General features: G+C 43.4%; 1 protein-coding gene across 1 annotated transcript; it reads right to left on the reverse strand.

Annotated features, from left to right (window-relative positions):
- Window positions 1-507: 507 nt before the first annotated feature.
- Window positions 508-24,329, reverse strand: rnf217 (ring finger protein 217). Its single transcript, XM_063001903.1, has 7 exons — window positions 23,777-24,329; window positions 22,329-22,801; window positions 14,328-14,558; window positions 14,073-14,237; window positions 4,865-5,066; window positions 4,006-4,077; window positions 508-3,277 (listed from the first exon to the last, which is right to left on the reverse strand). Exons 1-7 carry the CDS (start codon window positions 24,327-24,329, stop codon window positions 3,198-3,200), a joined length of 1,776 nt encoding a protein of 591 aa, XP_062857973.1. The 3' UTR covers window positions 508-3,197.
- Window positions 24,330-25,082: the final 753 nt, after the last annotated feature.

Genomic DNA, 25,082 nt, shown 5'->3' on the forward strand with positions numbered 1-25,082 from the left:
CAATCTCAATTTAACGCGATTAAAAAAAATAGTGCCGTTAACGCAAATTCTAGTTCATGTTGAGACTTGACTGGTAGAACCAACGTTTTAATGTCGGACTTGCCACCGTTGTTCATTTGCGGTTTGTTAAAATAATATAACTGAGCGTCGTAGGGATGCACTTGCATAATAAAGAAATAAATACACGGTATATTCACAAGTTGTCGGGAGCAAAACACTTCATTAACTTAATCTGTTACGGCACTGAATACCGGAGTCAAGCACGCTAGTCCATGAACTATGGAAGCCCCAAAAGGGTCAAAACACACTCACTTCGTGTAGAAACGTCCACTTTTCACATTTCACTTAAAAAACCTTGTTTTCTATAACATTTACACAGATTTTATTTAATGCGATTAATCGCGATTAACTATATGAAATTCTGAGATTAATCGCGATTAAAATTTTTAATCGTTTGACAGCCCTAATATATATATATATACCGAACAGGCTTAACATTATGACCATCTTCCTAATAGTGTGTTGGTCCCCCTTTTGCAGCCCCATACACAACAAATTGTGACGCTCTGTGTATTCTCTATATATATTTTAAATATAGTGACTGACGACTGAATACTCATGAACTCATGAGTAAATAATAATGAATAAATATTTATTAAAGCTAGATCTGCACTAGAAGTATCCTAAATAACAAAAACTAAAGTGGTTAATGCTTGTTTTCCCTCATTTGTACACACGCATCAATGATTGTCAGTTCTATAAGTGCTATATGTCATGGTCGTGTGTGTCACATGTAGAAGTTCGGCTCACACTTCGGTACTTTAGGTCGATTATTACTAAACACGGATGCATTTGTGAACCACCGCTGTAGGATATTTGTGAGTGGCTCGAGTAGTGTTCGTAACAGATGCATAAATAATCACTTTTTTACAGTATTTGCTAACTGATCAAACACTTCAACACTGAATATCTGTAGTAAAAAGGAGGATCTGGCAGTGAGTGCATTAACATGCACAGAATAATGGGAAAAATAAAGAAACTGTTCATTTATTCTGGCGATAATCAGAATAACGAGGTTGAATTTACTTCAGTAATCTGAATTCTGGGAGGTAAGGATCATGAGGCTATCGGAGGTAAAGCTGTTGACTTCCCAGTAGACAGGTCTTGGTCTTACTTGTTTTTAAATCATACAGTTTTTAATTGAATTATTGTATTGTCCCCAGTAATACTTGTTTTAGAATCATAAATAATACATGCACTGCAGGTAAGAAAGAAAAATCTGAGTAATTCATCTTTCCAAAGCGCCTCTTATTAAGTGCTGGGTTATTATTATAATTTTTTTAATGCATTTTCTCCCCATTTTCCTCCCGATTTCGTCTTCCGCTGCTGAGAGATGCCAGATTGCATCCGAGGAGAGCACGTCACTGTACACGCCTCTTCCGACACGTGCACAGCCCTCCTCTTCTCTTCCGCCAATCAGGGTCCTTACACAGCGTATGAAGACCCACCCACCCACACATAGTCCGGCCCCCACCCTGCAGACACGGTGGCCAATTAGTATCTGCTGCAGGCACTGCCAATTATGCCCGCCAGATGGCACCCAGCAGACCGGTGGCAACACTAAGTTTCGAGCCGAGGAGTTCAGAATCTCTGTGCTGGTGTGCTAGCGGAATATCCCGCTGCGCCACCTGGGTGCCCTGTGCTTGGTTATTTTTACATGTATCAGCTCAGAATTATTTGACATTTACCACATTTAGCAGACACTTTTATTCAAAGCTACTTAAGATTTCGGCCTCAATTTGACTTTGGTTCTGGAAATATTCTGTACACGTTTACATTTACGGCAGTTTATCAGACGCTTTTACCCAAATTGTCTAAGCAATTAAGTGTTAAGGGCCTTGCTCAAGGGCCCAACAGTGACAACCTGGCAGTGGTGGGCTTGAACCTTTTGATTACCAGTCCAGTACATTAACCACTAGGTTACATGTTCATGTGAACAGAGCGATGGCTTCTGAATAATGATGATAAATAAATATCACTGGTGCCAGGGTCCAGATATGGAACGTCGTGTGCAAGACTAGCCCAGCAGAAGCTAGTTCCACAGTACAAACACCTTTATGACACTTTCTTTAGCGCTACATTTACTCTGAACGTGTCGTGTAACAGTAGAGACAGTTCTGGGACTGATTTCTGAATGAGTACTGATGCTTATGACCTCGAAAGTGCATTAAGTAGGGGTGGTATGGGTGTTATATGCTTGCACTGTGTTGGCCTAGGGTTGCCAAGTATGTACGCTATATGGACAGAAGTGTTAGGTTCCAGGCTCACAAATACAGAATGAACCTTGTTATTGCGGGGACGCATCAGTGCACCCTTAGTGCCGGTCCCAAACCCGGATAAATAGGAAAGGTATGCGATGATTAAACCGTGCCAAATTAAATGTAATCGGATGAACGGAGCTCTGTGGCAACCCCAGACAATGCAGGAAGCAGCAGAAGGGAATCATTCATACATTTAGTGACCTATATGAGCTTGGTGTGCAAGCGAGCAGCATTTCCACACGATCTGAGCCGCTTACTGTATAAGCATAGTAGTCAGACTGATGACTCGGATGCGTGTAAACTGACTCCAGCAACATTATGTCATGATATTATTTATCAAAGGCTCCTGTTTGTGCAGAGAACCGCTACGTTATTCCCTCCTGCACATCGACCGGTTCATGTACAGCAGCTAATACTGCAGGTCCACAGATAAAGAAAAAGTAACAGCAGGCGAGAAAACCATCCCTCGCTATCCATCTACTGCGGGGTTGAGTGTTGGCTGACGTTCCGTACACTATTAACCACCTAGATTTGCATACCGTTCCGGAGAAACGAGATCCAAGCACCCAGCAACAGGCGTAACGATCATGAGAGGGAAAAAAACGTAATCCAGAAACCAACATCCACATGAAGATAATCTGTTAACGTGAGGCGCAAACGGGGCTTCGGGTGTGATGATTTCAGCCACGATCTTCCAAAAGGAAATCTCCAGCACACGTGAAGTTGCTAGAAACCTACATCGGCCGACAACATCGGTCGACGTTCCAGTAACCGGACGATTCCTCACACATGATTCAGAAATACTCAAACCGATAGGTGAAGGAACAGATGAGGGGCGCAGACTGCCGTTCGGTTCGCTCTCTGGAGTGTGTGACATCAGCACAGCCAGCGTCCCGTGCCGTTGGAGTGTTTCTTACGCTTCTTACAAATGTAGTAAATTGGGAACGCGACCAGACCTGCAGAGATCAAAAAATATATTTGTTTATTTATTTATTAGGATTTTAACGTCATGTTTTACACACTTTGGTTACATTCATGACAGGACACATAGTTAGAAGCTTTTAATGTCAAACGCAGTCATGGACAATTTTGTATCTCTAATTCACCTCACTTGCACGTCTTTGGACTGTAGGAGGAAACCGGAGCTCCCGGAGGAAACCCACACAGACACGGGGAGAACATGCAAACTCCGCCCCACCTGGGGATGGAACCCAGTACCTTCTTGCTGTGAGGCGACAGTGCTACCGTGCCGCCCGGAATCAGTAACACTAACACTAACACTGTGACCAAAAGTATTCGGACACCTGCCCATGAGCTGGTCGGACGTCCCGTTTCAAAAACAAACTGGCCGGTTTTAAATTAGAGTGACCTCTAATGATCTTTTCAGCTATAACAACAGCCACTCGTAAGACTGTGGGAATTTGTGCTCATTCAGTCAAATGAGCGTTTGTATGGCTGGGCACTGATGTTGAGTTGATGTTCTAGTTCGTAAATTTTTTTGCACTTTACAAAAAATACAGCTAATATAATATAAAGCTTGATCCGACAGCAGAGGCTGCAGTGAATTTTAAACCCGTACATTTCCTCCCATACAAACACAGCCAGCTGTGCCTGCGAGGGCGCCCGACCGGTCTATAGCACATTACATAACAAGATGGGATGGGACTAATTTCATTTAACTCACCTATAACGAGAGCCAAAGCACCGATCACCACCAGCAGGACGATCAGCACCGGTGCCACCAGGACTTTACTCACTGCAAAACAACACAAATTAATATTATTATTATTTGATTATTATTATTATTATTATTAACAGTGTTGTACTGGTCGTCAGGGTCAGACCCGTGCCCGGTTTCACCAGTGGTGCAGTGGTCAAATATGCTAGACCACTACCGCTGAGATCCAAGGATCAAATCTCGATGGTGCTATCAGCCAGTTGGGCGTCTACATACAGACATGATTGGGTAATGTCTAAGAAAGGAGGTGTGTGGCCAAACAACCTAGCCAACCATCCCAAGCCCAGACAGAAAAAGGAGGATTGCATCACTCCACCTGGGAATCGAACCCAGGACCTTCTTGCTGTGAGGCGACTTTTGTCAGTTGAAAACTTTGTTATTGCATTTACAAAATGTTGTAGTCTGGCAGTTAAGGTTCTGGACTAGCAATCAGAAGGTTGCCGGGTCAAGCCACTGTTGGGCCCTTGAGCAAGGCCCTTAACCCTTAATTGCTTAGACTGTATACTGTCACAATTGTAAGTCGCGTTGGATAAAATAAGTATCTGCTAAGTGCTGCACATGTCCCAACTTTTCTGAAAATAAGCTAGTTTCGGTAATCAGAAGGTTGCCGGGTCAAGCCCCACCACTACCACTGTTGCCACTGCCGGGCCCTTGAGCCCTTAACCCTCAATTGCTTGGATTGTACACTGTCACAACTGTAAGTCGCTTTGGATAAAAGCATCTACTAAATGCCGAAAATGTAAACGTGAATACATGGAGCAGTGGTCTCTCGTCAAGGTGAGGAAGCAGACGAGCGCACACGTACCGCACACGGAGCCGCGGACGAAGCGGCGCAGATGCGGTTTCTCGGGCAGGTAGCGATACTTGCAGCCAAACACACTCAGGTTCGAGGTGTGGTCGCCGAAAAAACGCAGCTGGCGGTATTTCTCGCCGCAACGGTAACAGAAGTTGGTGTTGCATTGTGTGCAGGTCATGTGATCACAGCCCTCGGTCCTCTGAATGTGGATCTGCAGGAGAGAAACACAAGATGAATGAATGAGGGGAGCGAAATAAACCGTTGGTTCCTACTTTACATCATCGTACATGAACATGTGCTCATACAGCGGCAGATACGCGGCTACTTGTGGACATGCGTTCCATCCTGGCCATTGGTCACTGTCTGTGGGGAGTTTTGCATGGTTTTTTTACGTCTGGGTGGGTTTTTGCAGGGTATTCTGGGTTGACTGCTCTAAACTGACACACTTGAGTGAATATGAAAAAGTGAACGTCCGATAAATTGGCGTCCCTGTACAGGATCTATTTTTCCTTTGAACCAAGTGTTTATCACAGACCTACAGCAACCCTGAGGCCCTTTGGTAGTTGTGGGCTTGATCCAGCTTCCCAAAAAGGGTCTCAAATCCAGTGTAAAATGATGTAGTCAACTACATTCCACACTTTTTGGGCAAAACAGTGTGGACGCCTGATCATGAGCTTACTGGACACCCTATATCAAATCCACCCTTGCTGCATCAACAGTCTCTCCTCTTCTTTTCTCAAAATTTTGGATTAAGTAAGAGGAAGATGGCCTGGCTCACAATCACTGTTCAAATTCATCTCAAAGCTGTTCAGTAGGGTTGAGTTCCACTGGAGTTCCTTTACACCAATTATCATTAATTAAACAATGTCGTTATGAACCTGGATTTGTTCAAAAGGGCAGAATCATGGTGAAACAGGAAGGGACCTGGCAGTTAAGGTTCTGGACTAGTAATCAGAAGGTTGCCAGGTCAAGCCCCACCTCTACCAGGCTGCCACTGTTGAACCCTTGAGCAAGGCCCCTAACCCTTAATTGCTTGGACTGTATACTGTCACAATTGTAAGTCGCTTTGGATAAAAGCATCTGCTAAGTCCTGCAAATGTCCCGACTTTTCTGAAAATAAGGTACAGTTTCAGTAATCAGAAGGTTGCCGGTTCAAGCCTCACCACTGTCAGGTTGCCACTGTTGGGCCCTTGAGCAAGGCCCTTAACCCTCAATTACTTGGATTGTACACTGTCACAACTGTAAGTCGCTTGGCATAAAAGCATCTGCTATATCAATTTCACCCTTGCTGCGTCAACACTCTCTCCTCTTCAGGGAAGGCTTTCCTCAAAATTTTGGATTAAGTAAGAGGAAGATGGCCTGGCTCACAATCCCTGTTCAAATTCATCCCAAAGCTGTTCAGTAAGGTTGAGGTCCATTGGAGTTCCTTAACACCAATTATCATTAATTAAACAATGTCGTTATGAACCTGGATTTGTTCAAAAGGGCAGAATCATGGTGAAACAGGAAGGGACCTTCTTTGGATGTTGAATCTCAGGACAATAAAATGACTTCCACATGCATAAAAGACCAAAACCTTTTCACCAGTTTGATGACATTGTTTTATTGGCCTCTTTTATTAGGATTACTAGTACGTATCTTGTACGTATATTTATTATATATATATATATAGGGCTGTATTTATTTAGGGAAAAAGTTAATGCAACACCTATATCACTACTGCGAAAAAATGATTGTGTGACCTACCAAATGTTTTATTCATTCATTCATTCATTCATTATTTGCTTCCCTGGAATCACTGGGCACCTTGGACCGGACGCAAAACCATCGCAGGGCATCAATCACCTCCCTATTTAAGCCTGTGTCTGTTTGTAGATGCCCCATGGACTGATAGCACTGCTGGGGACTCATACCCTGAATCCCAGAGGTAGAGAGCAAGCGTACTTTATCGCTGGACCACCGAACGCTCCTGCTTTTCATATAAATTTGATTTACTGATAGAAACAGGTTCTCCCACATCAACTGGTTCTGTATAAAAAGTAATAACCCCCCAGAACAAAGCAACTGGTTTAAATGGTAGTGGAATCAGACATTTTTGTTTGTCTCCTGAACGCCATAAAAAACATCATGAGCAACTAAAGAAAAATGTAAAGAAGAGCCAAACACTAAACCCTGACCTGAATAAATAATAAATAAAAAAATGAGACACCCAGCTGTGATTAACGAGAACACACTCTTCCCTGTGATCCCAGCTCTGAAACTGCTGGGGCATTATGGGAAACGTGCTGCTTTTCTTAATCCGGCGTAAAGATTGTGGGATGGACGATGCAATAAAGCACCGCTGATGTTAACAAGCTACTTAAAAGCACTTCTGTGCGGATCAGAACGAGCTGGAAGTTCTCGTTCAGTCCTGAATGTGAAGCAGGTAACAGCCTGTTCAGCTCAGAGCCGCTCAGATGATTTACTGTCCCGCTCAGGGAGCTCGGACCTGCAGCGTTACATCAGTACACGGAGCAAAACAAAATACACAGTGAAACAAAACAGAGGTGAGTCAGAATCCTGGCTACTGCTCTGTACAAGAATATTAAAATCACTCACCACAAATATTCAGCTACAGTAGGACTCAGTATTAAAGTATTTCCTTCCTTGTTGTGATTAGAATTTTATAGAGATTATTGTTTACAATGTAAAGAGATATAAAAACATTCAGGCACATCTGGCATGCAGTTTATTAGTCTTTACATCTTGTAATTTTATTTTTTTCAACTGCTTCATCCTGATCAGGGTCACGGTGGGTCTGGCAAGGCAGAAATACCTACGGCAGACTGCAATCTATCGCAGGGGTTCAGCCCCCAAATCCCACAATCCTCCTTTTTCAAATATAGCCAATCACGTCTGTGTAAAAGCCTGGCTGGACAATGGTGAACCAGCATAATGAACCGCTGTGCCACCTGAGCGCTAGTTTATTATTTATTTAGTACAAAAAGTCATTTTTATTGTTGTTTTGCAAATGCTAATGCGCTGGGTTAATTTATACATTCTATAACACTAATTCTGATGTAATCGAGGGTCGCACCTCGCCACTGAGGCGCCAGGTGTAGCCCCACACCTGCAAAAATTAGAAATGGGGCTAAAAAAGCAAAAAGAAGGGCAGGGAGAGAGAAAGAAAGAAAGAAAGAGAAAGAGGGAGAGAGAGAGAGGGAGAGAGAGGGAGGGGAAGGAAGTGTGGAAGACAAACATCCTCTTTCCACACCGTTATTAGACAATATTATCAGACAGTGTTCCTCCTCAACAACTCAAATCCTGACATTCAGGTGTGTGCGAATGTGTGTGTGTGTGCGTGTGTGTGCGTGTGAATGCGTGTGTGTGCATGAATGTGTGTATGTATGTGAATGTATGTGCGTGTGTGTGCATGAATGCGTGTGTGTGCATGAATGTGTGTATGTATGTGTGTGAATGTGTGTGTGTGCATGAATGTGTGTGTATGTGTGTGTGAATTTGTATGTGCGTAAATGTGAGCATAAATGTGTGTGTGTGTGTGTGCGTGCGTGACTGTGTGTGTGTGTGTGTGCATGAATGTGTGTATGTGTGCATGAATGTGTGTGCATGAATATGTGTGTGCACGTGAATGTGTGTATGTAAATGTGTGTGTGCACGTGAATGTGTTTATGTGTGCATGTGTGTGCACGTGAATGTGTGTGTGCACGTGAATGTGTGTATGTAAATGTGTGTGTGTATATGTGAAAATGTGTATGTGTGCATGAATGTGTATGAATGTGAATGTGCATGAGTGTGTGTATGAATGTGAATGTGCATGAATGTGTGTGCTTGAATATGTGTGTGCACGTGAATGTGTGTGTATCTGTGCATGAATGTGTGTGTATGAATGTGAATGTGTGTGTGTGTGTGCTTGAATATGTGTGTATGAATGTGAATGTGTGTGTATGAATGTGAATGTGTGTGTGTGTGTGCTTGAATATGTGTGTGCACGTGAATGTGTGTGTATCTGTGCATGAATGTGTGTGTATGAATGTGAATGTGTGTGTGTGTGTGCTTGAATATGTGTGTGCACGTGAATGTGTGTGTATCTGTGCATGAATGTGTGTGTATGAATGTGAATGTGTGTGTGTGTGTGCTTGAATATGTGTGTGCACGTGAATGTGTGTGTATCTGTGCATGAATGTGTGTGTATGAATGTGAATGTGTGTGTGTGTGTGCTTGAATATGTGTGTGCACGTGAATGTGTGTGTATCTGTGCATGAATGTGTGTGTATGAATGTGAATGTGTGTGTGTGCTTGAATGTGTGTGTATGAATGTGAATGTGTGTGTGTGTGTGCTTGAATATGTGTGTGCTTGAATATGTGTGTGCACGTGAATGTGTGTGTATCTGTGCATGAATGTGTGTGTATGAATGTGAATGTGTGTGTGTGTGTGCTTGAATATGTGTGTGCACGTGAATGTGTGTGTATCTGTGCATGAATGTGTGTGTATGAATGTGAATGTGTGTGTGTGTGTGCTTGAATATGTGTGTGCACGTGAATGTGTGTGTATCTGTGCATGAATGTGTGTGTATGAATGTGAATGTGTGTGTGTGTGTGCTTGAATATGTGTGTGCACGTGAATGTGTGTGTATCTGTGCATGAATGTGTGTATGAATGTGAATGTGTGTGTGTGTGTGCTTGAATATGTGTGTGCACGTGAATGTGTGTGTATCTGTGCATGAATGTGTGTGTATGAATGTGAATGTGTGTGTGTGTGTGCTTGAATGTGTGTGTATGAATGTGAATGTGTGTGTGTGTGTGCTTGAATATGTGTGCACGTGAATGTGTGTGTATCTGTGCATGAATGTGTGTGTATGAATGTGAATGTGTGTGTGTGTGCTTGAATATGTGTGCACGTGAATGTGTGTGTATCTGTGCATGAATGTGTGTGTATGAATGTGTGTGTGTGTGTGCTTGAATATGTGTGCACGTGAATGTGTGTGTATCTGTGCATGAATGTGTGTGTATGAATGTGAATGTGTGTGTGTGTGTGCTTGAATATGTGTGCACGTGAATGTGTGTGTATCTGTGCATGAATGTGTGTGTATGAATGTGAATGTGTGTGTGTGTGTGCTTGAATATGTGTGTGCACGTGAATGTGTGTGTATCTGTGCATGAATGTGTGTGTATGAATGTGAATGTGTGTGTGTGTGTGCTTGAATATGTGTGTGCACGTGAATGTGTGTGTATCTGTGCATGAATGTGTGTGTATGAATGTGAATGTGTGTGTGTGTGTGCTTGAATATGTGTGTGCACGTGAATGTGTGTGTATCTGTGCATGAATGTGTGTGTATGAATGTGAATGTGTGTGTGTGTGTGCTTGAATATGTGTGTGCACGTGAATGTGTGTATATCTGTGCATGAATGTGTGTGTATGAATGTGTGTGTGTGTGTGCTTGAATATGTGTGTGCTTGAATATGTGTGTGCACGTGAATGTGTGTGTATCTGTGCATGAATGTGTGTGTATGAATGTGAATGTGTGTGTGTGTGTGCTTGAATATGTGTGTGCACGTGAATGTGTGTGTATCTGTGCATGAATGTGTGTGTATGAATGTGAATGTGTGTGTGTGTGTGCTTGAATATGTGTGTGCACGTGAATGTGTGTGTATCTGTGCATGAATGTGTGTATGAATGTGAATGTGTGTGTGTGTGTGCTTGAATATGTGTGTGCACGTGAATGTGTGTGTATCTGTGCATGAATGTGTGTGTATGAATGTGAATGTGTGTGTGTGTGTGCTTGAATGTGTGTGTATGAATGTGAATGTGTGTGTGTGTGTGCTTGAATATGTGTGCACGTGAATGTGTGTGTATCTGTGCATGAATGTGTGTGTATGAATGTGAATGTGTGTGTGTGTGTGCTTGAATATGTGTGCACGTGAATGTGTGTATATCTGTGCATGAATGTGAATGTGTGTGTATGAATGTGTGTGTGTGTGTGCTTGAATATGTGTGTGCACGTGAATGTGTGTATATCTGTGCATGAATGTGTGTGTATGAATGTGTGTGTGTGTGTGCTTGAATATGTGTGCACGTGAATGTGTGTGTATCTGTGCATGAATGTGTGTGTATGAATGTGAATGTGTGTGTGTGTGTGCTTGAATATGTGTGTGCACGTGAATGTGTGTGTATCTGTGCATGAATGTGTGTGTATGAATGTGAATGTGTGTGTGTGTGTGCTTGAATGTGTGTGTGCACGTGAATGTGTGTGTATCTGTGCATGAATGTGTGTGTATGAATGTGAATGTGTGTGTGTGTGTGCTTGAATATGTGTGTGCACGTGAATGTGTGTATATCTGTGCATGAATGTGTGTGTATGAATGTGTGTGTGTGTGTGCTTGAATATGTGTGTGCTTGAATATGTGTGTGCACGTGAATGTGTGTGTATCTGTGCATGAATGTGTGTGTATGAATGTGAATGTGTGTGTGTGTGTGCTTGAATATGTGTGTGCACGTGAATGTGTGTGTATCTGTGCATGAATGTGTGTGTATGAATGTGAATGTGTGTGTGTGTGTGCTTGAATATGTGTGTGCACGTGAATGTGTGTGTATCTGTGCATGAATGTGTGTGTATGAATGTGAATGTGTGTGTGTGTGTGCTTGAATATGTGTGTGCACGTGAATGTGTGTGTATCTGTGCATGAATGTGTGTATGAATGTGAATGTGTGTGTGTGTGTGCTTGAATATGTGTGTGCACGTGAATGTGTGTGTATCTGTGCATGAATGTGTGTGTATGAATGTGAATGTGTGTGTGTGTGTGCTTGAATGTGTGTGTATGAATGTGAATGTGTGTGTGTGTGTGCTTGAATATGTGTGCACGTGAATGTGTGTGTATCTGTGCATGAATGTGTGTGTATGAATGTGAATGTGTGTGTGTGTGTGCTTGAATATGTGTGCACGTGAATGTGTGTATATCTGTGCATGAATGTGAATGTGTGTGTATGAATGTGTGTGTGTGTGTGCTTGAATATGTGTGCACGTGAATGTGTGTGTATCTGTGCATGAATGTGTGTGTATGAATGTGTGTGTGTGTGTGTGTGTGCTTGAATATGTGTGTGCACGTGAATGTGTGTGTATCTGTGCATGAATGTGAATGTGTGTGTATGAATGTGTGTGTGTGTGTGCTTGAATATGTGTGTGCACGTGAATGTGTGTATATCTGTGCATGAATGTGAATGTGTGTGTATGAATGTGTGTGTGTGTGTGCTTGAATATGTGTGTGCACGTGAATGTGTGTATATCTGTGCATGAATGTGTGTGTATGAATGTGTGTGTGTGTGTGCTTGAATATGTGTGCACGTGAATGTGTGTGTATCTGTGCATGAATGTGTGTGTATGAATGTGAATGTGTGTGTGTGTGTGCTTGAATATGTGTGTGCACGTGAATGTGTGTGTATCTGTGCATGAATGTGTGTGTATGAATGTGAATGTGTGTGTGTGTGTGCTTGAATGTGTGTGTGCACGTGAATGTGTGTGTATCTGTGCATGAATGTGTGTGTATGAATGTGAATGTGTGTGTGTGTGTGCTTGAATATGTGTGTGCACGTGAATGTGTGTATATCTGTGCATGAATGTGTGTGTATGAATGTGTGTGTGTGTGTGCTTCAATATGTGTGTGCTTGAATATGTGTGTGCACGTGAATGTGTGTGTATCTGTGCATGAATGTGTGTGTATGAATGTGAATGTGTGTGTGTGTGTGCTTGAATATGTGTGTGCACGTGAATGTGTGTGTATCTGTGCATGAATGTGTGTGTATGAATGTGAATGTGTGTGTGTGTGTGCTTGAATATGTGTGTGCACGTGAATGTGTGTGTATCTGTGCATGAATGTGTGTGTATGAATGTGAATGTGTGTGTGTGTGTGCTTGAATATGTGTGTGCACGTGAATGTGTGTGTATCTGTGCATGAATGTGTGTATGAATGTGAATGTGTGTGTGTGTGTGCTTGAATATGTGTGTGCACGTGAATGTGTGTGTATCTGTGCATGAATGTGTGTGTATGAATGTGAATGTGTGTGTGTGTGTGCTTGAATGTGTGTGTATGAATGTGAATGTGTGTGTGTGTGTGCTTGAATATGTGTGCACGTGAATGTGTGTATATCTGTGCATGAATGTGAATGTGTGTGTATGAATGTGTGTGTGTGTGTGCTTGAATATGTGTGCACGTGAATGTGTGTGTATCTGTGCATGAATGTGTGTGTATGAATGTGTGTGTGTGTGTGCTTGAATATGTGTGCACGTGAATGTGTGTGTATCTGTGCATGAATGTGTGTGTATGAATGTGAATGTGTGTGTGTGTGTGCTTGAATATGTGTGCACGTGAATGTGTGTGTATCTGTGCATGAATGTGTGTGTATGAATGTGAATGTGTGTGTGTGTGTGCTTGAATATGTGTGCACGTGAATGTGTGTGTATCTGTGCATGAATGTGTGTGTATGAATGTGAATGTGTGTGTGTGTGTGCTTGAATATGTGTGCACGTGAATGTGTGTGTATCTGTGCATGAATGTGTGTGTATGAATGTGAATGTGTGTGTGTGTGTGCTTGAATATGTGTGTGCACGTGAATGTGTGTGTATCTGTGCATGAATGTGTGTATGAATGTGAATGTGTGTGTGTGTGTGCTTGAATATGTGTGCACGTGAATGTGTGTGTATCTGTGCATGAATGTGTGTGTATGAATGTGAATGTGTGTGTGTGTGTGCTTGAATATGTGTGCACGTGAATGTGTGTGTATCTGTGCATGAATGTGTGTGTATGAATGTGAATGTGTGTGTGTGTGCTTGAATATGTGTGCACGTGAATGTGTGTGTATCTGTGCATGAATGTGTGTGTATGAATGTGAATGTGTGTGTGTGTGTGCTTGAATATGTGTGCACGTGAATGTGTGTGTATCTGTGCATGAATGTGTGTGTATGAATGTGAATGTGTGTGTGTGTGTGTGCTTGAATATGTGTGCACGTGAATGTGTGTGTATCTGTGCATGAATGTGTGTGTATGAATGTGAATGTGTGTGTGTGTGCTTGAATATGTGTGCACGTGAATGTGTGTGTATGTGTGCATGAATGTGTGTGCACGTGAATGTGTGTGTGTATATGTGAAAATGTGTATGTGTGTATGAATGTGAATGTGTGTGTGTGCTTGAATATGTGTGTGTGTGTGTGTGTGTGTGCGGTACCTTGCAGCGAGGACATTTCTGAGCGTTCCTCTGGCCGTGCTCGATGACGCTGGCCCAGTGACGCAGCAGTTTGTCTCCCTTTCTGTAGTCGCGGCACTTCAGACCCTCGTGCCACGGTGCATGGCATTTAAAACACCACACCAGCTGGCACCTACTGCACTGGATCTGTAGAGGAAACGAGGATGATGATGCCACTAAATATAAACATAAAGATTCAGTCAGTGATCTGATCTCACCGATATTTAAACTTCTTACCTTGAACTTCTGCTCCATCTTGCCGGACACTGGCGGGTTCTGTCCCTTCAGTGAGGTGAACAGACTGCACTGTGGACACGCCTTCGTCCCAGAGTCCACTCTGCTAAGCTCCAGAAAGTACTTGTACTTGGCCACATCCTCGCTGGCCAGGTGGGACATCACTACGCTCTCCTCCAGGTAACCACTGCATTCTGGGATTGGACACCTGATGTACGCCCGGCCTGAGAGAACCTGAGGACAGAACAGGACTGTTAGCATTTAGCACACATGTTCCAGTCTATAGTATTGTACAGCTCTGCTCAGACTGGGTATCGACCCCACTCCAATTACACCTCTTATCTCCCACCTATAACCCTCACATACATTGTACATACACTTACTCTACGTGGCCAAAAGTATGCAGACAGCTGACCACGGCCATATGGGTTTGTCCCTCTCTTTAAATTTCATACATTTTAAATCTGCATTATACATCACACACACACACACACAAACATTTACATGGGGCAGGTAGTTGGTCACCCCCATGGTGACGCCTAACTGGAGCAGCCAAATGATGTTGAAGAAGAAGAAGAAATCTGCTTGGATCTACAACTTGACTTTTCAGTACGGTCCACATCTTCTCAATAAGGTTGAGGTCAAGACTTCAATTTTAGCCAGATTTAATGGACGAATGGATGATGGATGGACTGATGGATGGATAGACCAATGGATGGACGGATGGATAAACTGGTGGATGGATGGACTGGTGGATGGATGGACTGATGGATGGATGGACTGATGGATGGAAGGACGTATGGACAAACTGTTGGACGGATGAACGGATGGCTGATGGAAGATGGATAGATCAATGGATGGACTGATGGATGGATTGACCAATGGATGGATGGACAAGCTGGTGGACAGCTGAACGGTTGGCTGATGGAGGATAGATGGATCGATGGATGGACAAACTGACAGACAGCTGGATCGATGGATGTATAGACCAATGGATGTATGGATGGACGGACGGCTAATGAACGAAGGGACGGACGGATGGATGAATGGTTTATTGACCCCAAAATCAAGGCCACCAGTAAAAACAAACAATGATAGTAAACACAGTAAAGATTAAGAGTAGAGGAACACAGTACCTGCACTACCCACATACTTAGGATACAACAACATAAACTACAATAACCTATAAACATGGAGTCTGTTGATGCAGTAAACAAATAACTCACAGTGCAATGATGCAGTAGACAGTAGGGATGGGTTTGAATAGCTGACACACAAATCAACAGAAGAGCTACAGGTGACTAATTTAGAATGAGGAACAGGCAATGTCAAAATCTGACCTACATGGCAGTGTGGGGATTTCAAACAGCCTGAAATAGGGAAGTCCCTGCTTCAGACTCTGCTTCTTAAAACTGGACTAATCCCATGAACAAAGTGAGCCAGGAACAGGGGTTTGTTTTTATGAAGCCCACACTGATTTAAAACAGAGTCACTCTCAAACTGTTCCCCACACATCTGAGTTAACCTGTAATGACCTCGTTCAGGCAGTACAGGATCACTGATGATTAATTCTGACAATTTATGACACACTTCCTGCTTTGAACTGGTCAGACCAGCTGAGTGCGGTGTGTTGAAACTGCCCCAGTTAACGTGTAACTGGGGCAAAACCGCTCGCTCCAACTGTACCCGGCGAATCACACACCGAGCATTTCTTAATTCGACTGGCCTCTCTCTGACCTCAGCTCTGCACCATTCAGAAAAGCAAAAATGAGATTTGGGAGGAAGCGGCCAGCTGATGTTACTCGATTAGGTTTCGTATCGTCTCTGAGCGAGGACGAGCGCCTGCAGACCGCACGCAGCTTTCCACCAAACGCTAATGTAATTCCAGCCTGCTGAGGCCGGGCTCGGTGATTAAGCAATCAATTACAGCAAAACACGAACCCCCGGCCTCCCGACCCATCCCAGCGCACACGGAAGCACTAACGAAGCCGGGAAGCCTTTCGCCACCCCTCATCTGAGCAGCGAGACGGACTGGATCACAAATCATCGCATCATTTCGCTTATTTAAGCTCGAGAAGACGAGACATCATAAATCACAGTTTTGCAAAGTAAGAGAAAATAAGTGTTTACAATACAGTATAAACTACAGCTGTACACACACATCGGTTAGCTGCAGGGGTTTGGCCTACAAATCCCCCGTCATTTTAACAGGGGCGACCAAACTTTTGCAAAGAGAAGTCTTTTGGAACTGGTATAAACTGGTATGAAAAAGATAATAGTTCCTAGAAGAGGCGTGATCCTGGTTTTCCTTCAGTATTTGTTGTCCTAACCAATATCTCATTTAACACTACATGCATTGTTTTATTATTATTATTATTATTATTATAAGTATCTAAATTAGGGGTGCTCGGGTGGTGCAGCACAGAGATGGGGAATCGATCGCACACACTGACTTCAGACTCAAAAAATGACTTGTGGACAACAAAAGTCAGCAACATTAGTTACGTGTGACAATTATATATTATATATACAGTGTATCACAAAAGTGAGTACACCCCTCACATTTCTGCAAATATTTTATTATATCTTTTCATGGGACAACACTATAGAACTAAAACTTGGATATAACTTAGAGTAGTCAGTGTACAACTTGTATAGCAGTGTAGATTTACTGTCTTCTGAAAATAACTCAACACACAGCCATTAATGTCTAAATGGCTGGCAACATAAGTGAGTACACCCCACAGTGAACATGTCCAAATTGTGCCCAAAGTGTCAATATTTTGTGTGACCACCATTATTATCCAGCACTGCCTTAACCCTCCTGGGCATGGAATTCACCAGAGCTGCACAGGTTGCTACTGGAATCCTCTTCCACTCCTCCATGATGACATCACGGAGCTGGTGGATGTTAGACACCTTGAACTCCTCCACCTTCCACTTGAGGATGCGCCACAGGTGCTCAATTGGGTTTAGTCCATCACCTTTACCTTCAGCTTCCTCAGCAAGGCAGTTGTCATCTTAGAGGTTGTGTTTGGGGTCGTTATCGTGTTGGAAAACTGCCATGAGGCCCAGTTTTCGAAGGGAGGGGATCATGCTCTGTTTCCGAATGTCACAGTACATGTTGGAATTCATGTTTCCCTCAATGAACTGCAGCTCCCCAGTGCCAGCAACACTCATGCAGCCCAAGACTATGATGCTACCACCACCATGCTTGACTGTAGGCAAGATACAGTTGTCTTGGTACTTCTCACCAGGGCGCCGCCACACATGCTGGACACCATCTGAGCCAAACAAGTTTATCTTGGTCTCGTCAGACCACAGGGCATTCCAGTAATCCATGTTCTTGGACTGCTTGTCTTCAGCAAACTGTTTGCGGGCTTTCTTGTGCGTCAGCTTCCTTCTGGGATGACGACCATGCAGACCGAGTTGATGCAGTGTGCGGCGTATGGTCTGAGCACTGACAGGCTGACCTCCCACGTCTTCAACCTCTGCAGTAATGCTGGCAGCACTCATGTGTCTATCTTTTAAAGCCAACCTCTGGATATGACGCCGAACACGTGGACTCAACTTCTTTGGTCGACCCTGGCGAAGCCTGTTCCGAGTGGAACCTGTCCTGGAAAACCGCTGTATGACCTTGGCCACCATGCTGTAGCTCAGTTTCAGGGTGTTAGCAATCTTCTTATAGCCCAGGCCATCTTTGTGGAGAGCAACAATTCTATTTCTCACATCCTCAGAGAGTTCTTTGCCATGAGGTGCCATGTTGTATATCCAGTGGCCAGTATGAGAGAATTGTACCCAAAACACCAAATTTAACAGCCCTGCTCCCCATTTACACCTGGGACCTTGACACATGACACCAGGGAGGGACAACGACACATTTGGGCACAATTTGGACATGTTCACTGTGGGGTGTACTCACTTATGTTGCCAGCCATTTAGACATTAATGGCTGTGTGTTGAGTTATTTTCAGAAGACAGTAAATCTACACTGCTATACAAGTTGTACACTGACTACTCTAAGTTATATCCAAGTTTCATGTCTATAGTGTTGTCCCATGAAAAGATATAATGAAATATTTGCAGAAATGTGAGGGGTGTACTCACTTTTGTGATGATAACTCAACACACAGCCATTAATGTCTAAATAGCTGGCAACATAAGTGAGTACACCCCACAGTGAACATGTCCAAATTGTGCCCAAATGTGTCGTTGTCCCTCCCTGGTGTCATGTGTCAAGGTCCCAGGTGTAAATGGGGAGGAGGGCTGTTAAATTTGGTGTTTTGGGTACAATTCTCTCATACTGGCCACTGGATATTCAACATGGCACCTCATGGCAAAGAACTCTCTAAGGATGTGAGAAATAGAATTGTTGCTCTCCACAAAGATGGCCTGGGCTACAAGAAGATTGCTAACACCCTGAAACTGAGCTACAGCATGGTGGCCAAGGTCATACAGCGGTTTTCCAGGACAGGTTCCACTCGGAACAGGCTTCGCCAGGGTCAACAAAAGAAGTTGAGTCCACGTGTTCGGCGTCATATCCAGAGGTTGGCTTTAAAAAATAGACACATGAGTGCTGCCAGCATTGCTGCAGAGGTTGAAGACATGGGAGGTCAGCCTGTCAGTGCTCAGACCATACGCCGCACACTGCATCAACTCGGTCTGCATGGTCGTCATCCCAGAAGGAAGCTGACGCACAAGAAAGCCCGCAAACAGTTTGCTGAAGACAAGCAGTCCAAGAACATGGATTACTGGAATGCCCTGTGGTCTGACGAGACCAAGATAAACTTGTTTGGCTCAGATGGTGTCCAGCATGTGTGGCGGCGCCCTGGTGAGAAGTACCAAGACAACTGTATCTTGCCTACAGTCAAGCATGGTGGTGGTAGCATCATGGTCTTGGGCTGCATGAGTGTTGCTGGCACTGGGGAGCTGCAGTTCATTTAGGGAAACATGAATTCCAACATGTACTGTGACATTCTGAAACAGAGCATGATCCCCTCCCTTCGAAAACTGGGCCTCATGGCAGTTTTCCAACAGGATAACGACCCCAAACACAACCTCCAAGATGACAACTGCCTTGCTGAGGAAGCTGAAGGTAAAGGTGATGGACTAAACCCAATTGAGCACCTGTGGCGCATCCTCAAGTGGAAGGTGGTGGAGTTCAAGGTGTCTAACATCCACCAGCTCCGTGATGTCATCATGGAGGAGTGGAAGAGGATTCCAGTAGCAACCTGTGCAGCTCTGGTGAATTCCATGCCCAGGAGGGTTAAGGCAGTGCTGGATAATAATGGTGGTCACACAAAATATTGACACTTTGGGCACAATTTGGACATGTTCACTGTGGGGTGTACTCACTTATGTTGCCAGCTATTTAGACATTAATGGCTGTGTGTTGAGTTATTTTCAGAAGACAGTAAATCTACACTGCTATACAAGTTGTACACTGACTACTCTAACTTATATCCAAGTTTCATGTCTATAGTGTTGTCCCATGAAAAGATATAATAAAATATTTGCAGAAATGTGAGGGGTGTACTCACTTTTGTGATACACTGTATATACGATCCAACTGATCGTGTCATTTTCTGCTCTCTAATAATAATAATAACACTTCGGCCGTCTTAACCCGCAACGCACGCAATGGGTAAATGTTCCAGCCAGCTTCCGGCGTAGTGATGAAATGTCGCTCCCTACTTAAAATGGTGGAATACCCTACGTAGTGCACTTCACGGTAACAGATAATGTGAATGGAACGCTCCTACAGAATTGGTGCTAATGATAAAAAAAAAAAAAACGCTTTCTGAACCAATCAGACGTTCTGACTGTAATTGTTAGTAAGAAACGCTGTTATTAGAATTTATTCAGTTTGCAGCGTCACACAGATAATGTGTTAATGAAACGCTCGATCGGCTTTCTAACGAGTTCGTGTTTTACTTCACAACCGGGAAAAGTTTGGAGGTTTTTAATTATAAGCACATTTACAAAATAACGGATTCTATTCCTAATGGGACACACGCTTATAAAGACTCGTGACTTGACTCGGACTCTAGCCTAAAGACTCGTGACTCGACTCGGACTCTAGCCTAAAGACTCGTGACTCGACTCGGACTCTAGCCTGAAGACTCGTGACTTGACTCTGACTCTAGCCTGAAGACTCGTGACTTGACTCTGACTCTAGCCTAAAGACTTGTGACTTGACTCTGACTCTAGCCCAAAGACTCGTGACTTGACTCTGACTCTAGCCTAAAGACTCGTGTCTTGACTCTGACTCTAGCCTAAAGACTCGTGACTTGACTCTGACTCTAGCCCAAAGACTCGTGACTTGACTCTAGCCCAAAGACTCGTGACTTGACTCTGACTCTAGCCTAAAGACTCGTGACTAGACTCTGACTCTAGCCTAAAGACTCGTGACTTGACTCTAGCCTAAAGACTCGTGACTTGACTCTGACTCGTATTTTGTGACTTGTGAACATCAGGCTAGAGCGGTGCTATCAGCCAGTTCGAGGTCTACACAGACATGATTAGCTATGTCAGGGGAGGGCAGCTGAACAGCCTAGCCTCTCGGTGGCGGTCCCAAGCCCGATTAAAACAAGATGGGTTGCATCAGGATGAGCATCCAGCGTATAAACTGTGCTGAATCAGGTATGAGGATCAGAATGATCTGCTGTGACAACTATAACATTGTTTTGTGTTGGTGGTGATGAGTAGACGTGCTCTTTGGATTGGCAAATTTCATTTTCTTCTATGGCTTTTAATTCCAAGGATGTTGAAAAATCTGGGAAATCTGAGTCGGTTTCTTTACTGGTAGACTGGTGTTCAGAAGGGCATTGCTTCGATGGTGGCATGTCTATAAAGGCTTCATGTGTCCGTGTGCTTTAGGTATAAAATAAAAGCAATGACAAGTTTGATTCTCTTTCACGACGTGAGTCAGGGGTTATAGTGTCCAATCCATTCTTTATTCAGACTGGAAATTGGTGGGTTAACTGGTTTAAACAGCTGTGTGTTATCTTAGCAGGTACAGTGTGATAAATATAACAGCAGGCTGCATGGTCGGAACTACCTGCTGTATAATGACAAGTATAAAAGAAGATAGCAGGTGTTTAGTGCCTGAGCCTTTATGCCAGCTATAATGATACTCTAGTGATTAGCTGGGGACGGTTGGCACAGCCCTACTTCCCGGTGACTCTCTGATGAGCCAGGAAACACATCACTTCCCTAAACAATGAGTGAACGTAGGCCTTCGTTTATACAAACAACAGAGAGATACTTTCATATCATTTTTATTTATTTTTAAACTGTCCAGTCTAATGGCACTAGAGTTGCATTAGTTTTGAGTGAGTGATTGATGGGGGGGGTAGGAGATAACATGGTGCTGTTGTGTGGCTCCGGTCCAAGTGCAAACTGATCAGGATGGGTACTGAAGGTTGGATTTCCAAAACGTAAAATGTGATTTATTAGGCATGATCTAATGTACATTACATAATATACACCGATCAGGCATAACATTATGACTACCTTCCTAATATTGTGTTGGTCCCTCTTTCTGACACCTTTCTATCAGAACCAGCATGAACTTCTTCAGCAATCTGAGCTACAGTAGCTCGTCTGTTGGATCGGACCACACGGACCAGCCTTCGCTCCCCACGTGCATCGATGAGCCTTGGCCGCCCATGACCCTGTCGCCGGTTTACCACTGTTCCTTATAGATACTGACCACTGCAGACCGGGAAACCCCACAAGAGCTGCAGTTTTCATCAGATGCTCTGACCCAGTCGTCTAGCCATCACAATCTGGCCCTCGTCAAAGTCGCTCAGATCCTCACGCTCGCCCATTTTTCCTGCTTCTAACATCGACTTTGAGGATAAAGTGTTCACTTGCTGCCTAATATACCCCCCACTAACAGAGAAGAGATAATCAGTGTTATTCACTTCACCTGTCAGTGGTCATATTGTTATGCCTGGTCAGTGTACATAAAAAGTGTCAGCAAGAAGGCCGAGATCATACCTGGGATTCGATGTACGACTTCAGACAGTCCTCACACACCGACTTCTTGCAACAGTGGAGAGGCCTGATGGCTCGGACATCAAGACACACTAGGCACGTTAGCACCAGATCGTCCACGTTGAGAATGCTGCTAAACATGGAAGGGTCCACAAGATCTCTGAGCGTATACGGCTCCGGGTAGTGACAGATCTCTAAATCCAGGTTCGGATTTGGCAAGTTTACAGGCGAACAAACTTCAGGCAGTTCGGAAGGGGGCGGACTCTCGGGGTCCGACGGTGGCGCGGCTTCTAATGGCTTCCTGTAGTTATCGTTGGCGATGCAGTACACGGTGCAGTAGACGTGCTCTTTGGATTGGCAAATTTCATTTTCTTCTATGGCTTTAATGTTACTTTCAAGGTTCCTTTCCAAAATCGACAGTTGAAGATCTTCCAATTCTAAGGATGTTGACAAATCTGGGAAATCAGAGTCGGTTTCTTCACGATCATTAAGAGAAAAGCCAAATGTTCTTTGCTTTTCAGCCCAACCTCTGTGGTTCAAACTGTCCAACATGAACTTCACTGTGTCCAGATCTTTGTGTGTTTCTACATTACTACCAACAACAGAAGGTGGTCTGATTGTTTCAGACGTTTTACTTAGAATACTTTCAAGGTTTCCTTCGGAAACAGAAAGTTTAGGATCTCTCGATTCTAAAGACGTTGAGAAGTTATTCACATTCACATTTCTTGCTGTTCCGTAGTTAAAAGATCTGCTACAGTTTGTCCTTTGGTTCCCAACCAACCGTCTTTGGTCCAAATTGTCTAACGTAGAGCCCACCTTGTTGAGAGCTTTTTGAGTATCTAAATGGCTACCAATATCAGAATTTGTTCTGGATGTTTCTGGATCCATTCTTGTCCTCTGATTACCAGACAACCTTTTGTAGTCAAGAGTCTCCAACATGGAGTCAGAGTCCCTTATGTCTGCATCCAAGGTTTCTACATTACCATCAAAAACAGAATATGCTTGTTCAGAGTTTGTCCTTCTTTCAGAAACGGACATTTCAGGATCTTCCCAGTCTGCCAATGTCAAGAAATAGTTTCCATCATGAAAAGAACTGGGTTGTGTTCTTTGGTTGGGTAACATTATGTGGTCCAAGGTCTCCAAAGATTCTACACTGGGTGTTTCTACATTACTGTCCATATCGAAATGTTTTATACTATGGCTTTCCCAGTTTCCTTCAGGAACACTAGGAACCAAGATAGTTTCAAGAATTTCTACATTACTTTGACACTCAAAGGCTGGTCTAGATGTTTTAAAGATCTTTCCTTCCGAGCTTTCATGGCAACCATCAGAAATAGAAAGTTCACCATCTCCAGGCTCACTAGATGACCTATTTTGTAAGTTCTCATGGATCATGGACTCCACTCCAGCAGAAAGTGGTCTGGCTGTTTCAAGGTTAGTTCTTGATTCACCTTCCACCTTCCTTTGTTCGGAAACATTGAAGCTGGAGATATATGGTGGTACCTGGATCACAGCCAGCTTCTCCTGGTCCAACATGGAGCCCACTTTAGATGTTGCTATATTATATTTCCCAACAGAAGGTGGTCTGGCTGTTTCCAGGTTAGTTCTTGATTCACCTTCCAGACTTTGTTTGGAAACATTGAAGTAGGAGATACATGGTGGTACCTGGATCACAGCCAACTTCTCCTGGTCCAACATGGAGCCCACTTTAGATGTTTCTACATTATATTTCCCAACAGAAGGTGGTCTGATTGCTGCAAAGTTTCTTCTCAAAATGTCCACTGGAGATGTTCTTCTTTCAGCCTCTTGGTGCTGCTTAATATCCAGGTTGGATTCCACAGCTCTGGTCTCCTCGGGTTCCTCCACATCTCCTGTAAAATCACAGCTTTGTGTCTCAACCTGAGCAGCCCAGTCGGACCCAGAACCGGCGGTTTGTGCATCGGAACCGATACGATCAGACATATTATTTGAGGCCACATTCACGCAGCCTGGTTCCTCTCCCATCCCCGACTCACACACTCGGACATATCAGTCAACTTTCTTTGTCTCAAACTCCAAAACAACAGCACAACTGCCATGTAGCTCCTCACTTCCGCCTCCGACACACAAACAAATCCCGCTGCACTTCATCCGCTAGTAAAAGCAGCTCATTAGAATCAGCGTGGCGGTTCATCCCGAACACAAACATGATTATAAACTAAAATAAACACATAAATAACGACAGATAAACCTGAACCCTGTAGATCAGAGTTACACAAATCACACACTCACTCCCTGCTTCTACTGCGAGCTGACATTTACCGTAAAGAACGCAGATAAAGCGCAGAGAACAAAACACAACGGATCACTCACACATTCACTCTCATTTACTCAAACTGCTACTCACTGTGGTTGTTTTTCCACAATGTTTATTATGTTGTGAACTGTTTACGTTTAGTTATTCTAATGAAAAATTAGAAACAAAAATAAAAATCAATAAAAATTAGTCTGCTTTAGGAACGTTTTTGTGGGGTGCAGATAGAAAAGCATTACGGTACATAATGAAACCAAGCTTATGCGTAACCATAGCAACAACAACAACAACATAATAATAATAATAACAATAATAATAATTATAATAATTACAATACATTATTATTATTATTATCGGAAATCATGATAGTAATAATAAAATATTTAATCGTATAATAATAATAATAATCATCATCTCATCATCATCACAGAGATAGATAGATAGATAGATAGATAGATAGATAG

The sequence above is a fragment of the Trichomycterus rosablanca genome, chromosome 9 (genome assembly GCF_030014385.1).
Source record: "Trichomycterus rosablanca isolate fTriRos1 chromosome 9, fTriRos1.hap1, whole genome shotgun sequence".
Taxonomy (NCBI): Eukaryota; Metazoa; Chordata; class Actinopteri; order Siluriformes; family Trichomycteridae; genus Trichomycterus; species Trichomycterus rosablanca.

Excerpts from the sequence above, each read along its gene's own strand:
- rnf217 (XM_063001903.1), bottom strand. The coding sequence starts at position 24,329 with ATGGGAGAGGAACCAGGCTGCGTGAATGTGGCCTCAAATAATATGTCT. Across the intron at positions 14,559-22,328 it reads AGTCGTACATCGAATCCCAG|GTTCTCTCAGGCCGGGCGTA; the intron begins GTATGATCTCGG and ends TTCTGTCCTCAG. Across the intron at positions 4,078-4,864 it reads CGTCCGCGGCTCCGTGTGCG|TGAGTAAAGTCCTGGTGGCA; the intron begins GTACGTGTGCGC and ends GTTGTTTTGCAG.